Here is a 6,989-nt window from a genome sequence, read left to right on the forward strand (position 1 = left end):
TTTGTTCATTTTTTGTATTATTTAGTGTTTATATGACTACCGCCCCACCTTTTTCGTGGTTGATAATCTATTGTATTAAAATTCAGAATAATGAATAAAATTTAAATTTGCCAAAGATAGTAATTGAGATTTGAACCGAACCACTGTATACTACTGAGTAACTCAAAACACTTGGATATACTCTAATGGGTAATTTGTTTCAGATGCCAGAAGAAAAATTACCTCAAAGATTTCACCTCTAGTGGGTGATGGAATACATGACTAAGTTGCGGTATATGTATTCCAGAAAAGGATCTAGGTCATAAGAATTCTCATTTATATCAGTCTTAATTTATTATCTTTTTATCTAAAGGTAAAGAATTAAAACCGGATTGTGTTAAATAATTTTTTGGGCCATTCTGTATCGTGGACGTTACGATGGAGTTTTATCTTTTATATCTGTTGTGGGCATGCCTTTTGATGTAGTTATTGGGGGGTGCGGAGTGTTACCGTCTTAATCTCTGTCATTTCATGAGCGTGTCATATTTTTATTTTAAAGCGAAAGTTTTTAGGACTTTTCTATCTATAATACTTTCGTCCTTAAACGCAAACTGACTAAACATTGTGAATGTTCTGTGGTGACTCTCGATAAGGAAAAAGTTGTCTTGTATTGAGAAAAATGCGATTATTATTCCCGATTTATGTAGTTCCCTCTATCTCCCGTGGTGGGGTGTGTTTAGTGTAGGGTGTGTAATGAGGACAGTCGCGAATCCTTCTCACTTATAAATCCCTTGGATGCATCCAGTTCTAGAACACCCATCGCCTCAAGCTTTTCCTCGGGAGTTACTCCATCGGCTAAAACAATCTCTACACACCTGGAAACATATGTCACCAGTAAAACTTGAAGCCCACAATTTCAAGATGAAAAAAATTGCTAATCACCCTGCAGGACTGTGTCAGACTTCCTTTGTTGAAGTTTTACAGGAGTAATGTTTCAAACTTCAACAGCGCATTACTATGTAGCGATATTCGCAATTCTTTTTGGTTATACGGTACTATCAATGGACGCAAAGTCTAATGCTCGCCACATGTGCCTTCTGTTTTGACATATTGTAGGAGTTTTTACGAGATTGTAAGTGATTGTTTTCCTTGGTAATTGTGGATTACATGAGCTGTGTGATCTAAATGTGTGTATAACTTTCATATTTTGCAGCAGTTAAGGAAGTCTGGGGAGAATGATCAGCCTTCAAAGAAAAGGAAAACTGAATGAAAAGTAAGTTGTCGTTTTATCACACCCAAGTTCCAGTTACCATGATCATTGCAGTTTCATGAGCACATTTTCATGAGCAACTTATACTTTTCTCTTTTGAAAATCTTACCTTATTAGACCAACATTGTTTCCTTTAATGCCATAGTTCTTGGGAATTAAAGATGTGTTAAAAAGTACATGGTTCTTGCTCTTTCTTTTCCACTAACAAAAGTCGAACCAACGTTGTGTATGGACCAATACAAGTGTAAACTATAGCCCAATCATTTTTGTTGTTTTATTTTCATTTTTCCCATTAAGGCAAGACATCTACCAGCATCTGAGCAACCCAATTGCGAGCTGGTGGTAGAAAGTCAACATACTGTCCACAGGATACTGAGTCAAAAAGTCCAAGATTGTATCACAGCTGAAGAAGAACAATGTGCAGTATGGTATGATCAATGTATGCTTAGTTTTGATAATAAAAAAAAAATATGATTCTAAAATTGTATTGACAAACACAAAATCAGTAGCTGGTAGCAGAATTATTTATGAAAAGGCACAGTAATCAAATGATTGTAGGAATTGAAACACTTGCTTTCTAATGCTTATGCCTTTTATTTACTGTTATTTACTTGTTAAATAGATTATCTTTTAAAAATCTACAAATAACACTTTTGGTTTAAAATTTCATATTAGTCCTCTTAGACTTGTCCCTCGGAAAATTGTACTTTTTTCATGCATGTCTTTTACAAGTTCAGAGTTATATGTATACCTATTTCAGCATTTTGAAACTTTGGTATGAAGCATTCACAGTCTAGGTGTCTCATTTGATTTTAAGGGAATTAAAGACTTTTTAGAACTTCCTTCCCCGTTGATGAAGTTATTGATGTTTGAAAAACAGAACTTGATAAGTGTCATAATGATTTACTACAGAAATCCAAGGTACAGATATACAGAAAGAAGCCAAAGACAACAGCGTATTGTAAGTTTCAATCCATATAAATGCATACAGATATTACTATTGTATTGTTAATTCTAAATGTGGGAGAAATGATTTTTAACTGTTTATAATGTTCTGTTCAGCAGTGACAGACTTTTTGTATGCTGTTCATAAATTTCAAGTATCAATTTTTCTTCCATTTTTTCTTGTGATTCGAAGATGTTAGATTGAATACTTTTTTTTTTTACTGCACACAGAAAGTTGTTTTTGATATGACTATTTACATACAATATAAGTTTTTTTTATTTTTAGAATGTAAGTAATTAAATGCTTCTTTCCAATTGCGGGGGGAATTGACCACAAATCTTTGTTCTTATTGAAGGTCCACCACAGAAGATAGCCGAAATAATTCATAAACCCCTAGAAAAGATGACGCTATCAACCATAAAGAGTAAGCTTATTATGTATTGTAAGATTTTATATGTCATTAAATTTATCAAGACTAGCTGATGCCTGATAGGCAGTCTTAAACAATTTGCAATAACCTCAAAATACTCCATGTTGCCAATTCTTGGACTCCATTGGGTGATTTGGAATAGTTCACATCGGAGTTGCTTGAAATAGCAAATCAGAATATGCCAGAATGGTTCAGATTTTGTTTTAAGACCAGAAATTTGTTTTATTATGACACAAATGTAACATGAAATCTATAAAGATAATCAAATTTACCTACTTCGTAGTAATATTCAGCACCAATACAGCCAAAGGTCCTGCAGTAATAAAAGGATAATAATTCACAAAAAGCAAAATTGTCTCTGTGTAATTGGTTGCCAGCAGTTTCATGACAACACCATAAATCTGTCCTGTTGGAGGTGACTCAATATTCTTTTAAATTTCAGTCTGTGTAAAGCAGAAAGGAGTTCAGTGAACTCAAAGAAATGAAGTGATAAAGGCTAAGGAGGAAAGTCCGGGAGATGGATAATCAAAAGGACCCACTCCAACCCCTGAGACCTGCCCAGCGCTTCCCCCTTTTGGACTTACAGCCTTACATCATCCTCACCAGCATTCTACAGTGGCATCATCATCTTCAGTATCCTCCTTACAGTAATCACAGCCAGCTACACCAACATCATCAACCTAGCAACCAACCGCTTCACAGTCACAACGCCCATGTGGACACGAGTTTGTACAATGGACTCAGTTATGACGCTCTTACAGTATAGCATCAGTCATTGACAACCTTGACATCTTGCTCGGTCCGCATTTTGTTACTTGAGCTGTTCACAGAGGAATAATCATTATCTCACCCGTGTCACTGGGAAAGCTTCAAACTCCAAAAAAACAGGAAGAAAACCTCTTATGATTGCGACTTTTTGGAACTTTGTTAAAAATTATAAAAACATAGTTTGGGCGCCAAAGTAAGGAGGTCATGAAAAGGTCCATTCGGTGCAAAAGTCAATTTAAAAATCAAAAAAGCAAAACAAATAATTTCCAAGTGACACTGCAGGATCAGTTTTATTTACATTCATTCTATACTATTGAAAATATTAAATACACTATCAACTAAAAGTTTAAGTTACTGAAGGTTTTAATATGTATCAAATTGATACTGTTATCAAATTAATAAGTACCCTTAGCTTCTATTGCCAAATTTATGCTACCAGTATTAACTATTTGCAGGCGCACCATGTTAATTTCCTCATTAGCTCCATAATATAAAGGCATTTTGAACTTTATTCACTATAGCTACAGTGGCTTCGTTGTCACACCAAAACACTATCTGTTGTTTAGCCCAGTATTTTCCCCACAGGATAGCTGCTACAACGATCGGATAGAGTTCTTTATATGCGATAGATAAAGACTTTTCTTTAACTTCCGGGATATCTAATGGCCAGGAGGATGAAAACCATTTGCCATGGTAATAGCCTCCGAATCCTAAGGTAGCGGATGCATCTGTGTAAAGGTCGAGTTCGGGGCTGTCAATAAGGTGTTGGTTATAGAACATATTTACACCATTCCATTGTTGGAGAAAAGTCAGCCAAAAGGTGAGATCGGTACGACACTCTTTATTCAGATGGACGAAGTCATGTAAGTCTTTCGCAGTAGTGGACAGATTTATTAAGTAAGACACGAAAGACCGACCAGGTAGTATGATGCGCGAAGCAAAGTTTAGGTGACCTAAGAGTTGTAGTAACTGCCTTTTAGTACATACTGTTTTTTGCTCCAAATCCTTGATGCAGTCACAGATACGTTGTACTTTATCTGCCGGTAAACGGGCTTCCATTTTCTGCGAGTCTAAAATAATACCTAGGTATTCCAGACAGGTTGTAGGGCCCACTGTCTTTTTAACAGATAGAGGAATGTTTAGTCTTTTGAAAATGGTAGTCATAATAGCCATGTTTCTTTCTCCGATATTGTCCGGTTTGTCTATGGTCAAAAAATCATCCAGCAAATGTAGGATGTGACTGACTTTATAGTTATGAACTGCTATGTAGCAAATAGCTTGCGATAAAGTGTCAAAGATCTTCGGGCTAGATCGACAGCCAAACGTTATTCTCACGTAGAAATAGTAAGACGAGTTCCATTTTATACAAAAAAGCGGCCACTGAGCTGGTTTGATAGGACAAATTTTAAATGCATCTGCAATATCAAATTTACACAACCAAGCTCCTACGCCACTTGCGATTATAACACGGATAGCGTCATCAACTTTGACGTAGGACATTGAGCAAGAGTCTTTGTCGATAGTCTCGTTAACACTAACACCTAGGTCGTTGTGTGGAGCTGACAAATCTAGTATAAGTCGTTCTTTCCCCGAATATTTTCCTATACTAACACCGAGAGGGCTCACACGATATTCACTAAATGGTAATGTATCGAATGGACCATACATAAACCCCTTCTGACATTCATCTTTAATAAGTCGTGCTACGCTTTCAGGTCGGGATCTTGCCGAAAGATTGTTTTTACATTCTATAGTGCCATGTTGAAGTATGTCTGTGGTTGCGATTTTTGTGTCAAATCCATGTCGTAAACCACTACAGAGATATGAAACAAAGTTCCTATCACAATGTGAGGTAAGTTCATATTCTAATTGACTTATATTTACTGGCGTAGTAGCTTTCCAACAAAACGATGAGGACGAACATACAGTCAAGGCAGTCACTTGTAGTCACTTGTTGGAGTGATGTTTCCCTTTGTTATAGTTAGTGTTACTATTAGAGTTTGTTTTCTTCCTTGGGCACTGGGTTGCACTGTGGCTCTGGTTCTTACATCTAATACATAAATGGAGAAGTGGGCATTGGTTCCTGAAACAACCCTGTGATCCGTTGAAGTTATTACATATTTCACGGCCTTCAAAAAAGTTCCTCTGTCGTCCCTGTTTATCTAATTTCATGTTATTTTTGTCTGCTGATTGATCGGACGTGAGTGGTACTCTTTCCTGTGTACTTTTCAACGGGCAAAATTGTGTTGTGTGGTCTATCATATTGCAAGATTGACATGCCTTAACTTCCACACCTGCGCTGACCAGAGCTAGAAGGTCCCGGTCTCTTTTACTCCAATCCACTTTGATATGCTTCTCTCTTAAGATAGCGGCTGCTTTTGCACTAAACATTTTATGGTAGTCATAGAATTTAGAGTTGTAGAAATTAGAGATTTCGATAATGTCGTCCTGGTGCGCGTCTAGCTCCTGCTGTCTTTCTGGGTTTGTGCTGCACATCACGCGTTTGTATTTTCCGAACGCCTTGATGAATTCCTGAATTGACAGCTGACGATTCAGTCTGGGGTCGGGTTTACCCACTACATTAAATTCTATGTTATCCGTGACTACTGTGTGATTTTGTGGGCAGTCGTAGTTCGGTATGAGTAAAGAAGATAAATTGACGTCCTTACCTTCGGTAATTTGACGTTGAAGCGACGGAGATACGATGTCAACATTGGTGATGGAGTCGGAACGAATGCCTGCGCTGTTGTTGACAGTATTCTGAAAATTCTGAGATTCTCGGGTAGTAAAAGTTGCCTCAGCTCCATTTGACGAATACCAATTACCTAGACCGAAGTTTTGGCGTTTCTCGGTTTTCTCCGCTGTCAGCTGCCTCACTGTGTCTTGTAAGGATGAAAAACACTGTGTCACATTGTTTAGCGTTGATAATAGAGTCGCCATATTTGTAGCGTCACTTCCGGTATTCTCACGCGTAGTGATTTGTGGCTCAGTGCTTTGTTCGATTTCCTGTGTCGCACTAGCTGAGTTAACAGACACTGTAGATGTAGTTCCTTTGTTTTCTATATACCACAACTTTAAAGTAGCTTTTGAAATACTTCCCCGGGGAACTTTTATTCCACAGTCTTCGAGAAGTCTCTGCTTAAGCTCCGCAACGGTCCAATTTCCTTGGTTGTCCATATCCCATGTGCTTTCATTGTCTCTATATGGATGATGGCGAGTGTGTGAACTACCCTGTCTATCGGGCTCTGAGTCATTGTTTACGTTTCCACGCTCTGGTACATTCACGTGGTCTTCACTTTCTATCCCATGTGAATTTGATCTTCTTGTAGCGGAAGCAATAGGGAACGATTTGATCTTGGCATGTTGTTTCTTAGCTGAAATTTAGGCTATAATACTAATCCCGCGTAGCCATTGTTTATGAATCGCGCACACAAGCGATTGTACGAGAAACGTGGGTTTCTCAAGGTATTAAGAAATATCCATAAAAGTTAGAACCAAGCACGTCAATCTCTTCACAAAGAAATTCTGCAACTGAAGCTGACCCCCAGACCACTTAGTCACGTGGTATGGCTAGGCGTTAAATGATTGGTCGATAC

At 37.7% G+C, this 6,989-nt stretch overlaps 1 protein-coding gene across 1 annotated transcript; it reads right to left on the reverse strand.

Moving 5' to 3' along the window:
- Positions 1-715: 715 nt before the first annotated feature.
- LOC138322351 (uncharacterized) lies at positions 716-5,061 on the reverse strand. Its single transcript, XM_069266391.1, has 5 exons — positions 3,910-5,061; positions 3,229-3,305; positions 2,902-2,938; positions 1,359-1,396; positions 716-854 (listed from the first exon to the last, which is right to left on the reverse strand). The coding sequence occupies exons 1-5, from the start codon at positions 5,059-5,061 to the stop codon at positions 716-718; spliced, it is 1,443 nt and encodes a 480-aa protein (XP_069122492.1).
- Between the last annotated feature and the right edge of the window lie 1,928 nt (positions 5,062-6,989).

Source organism: Argopecten irradians, chromosome 4 (assembly GCF_041381155.1).
Source record: "Argopecten irradians isolate NY chromosome 4, Ai_NY, whole genome shotgun sequence".
Lineage (NCBI taxonomy): Eukaryota > Metazoa > Mollusca > Bivalvia > Pectinida > Pectinidae > Argopecten > Argopecten irradians.

Excerpts from the sequence above, each read along its gene's own strand:
- LOC138322351 (XM_069266391.1), bottom strand. The coding sequence starts at position 5,061 with ATGTATGGTCCATTCGATACATTACCATTTAGTGAATATCGTGTGAGC. Across the intron at positions 2,939-3,228 it reads GATGCCACTGTAGAATGCTG|GACCTTTGGCTGTATTGGTG; the intron begins GTGAGGATGATG and ends TTATTACTGCAG. Across the intron at positions 855-1,358 it reads AACAATGTTGGTCTAATAAG|GTGTGTAGAGATTGTTTTAG; the intron begins GTAAGATTTTCA and ends ATATGTTTCCAG.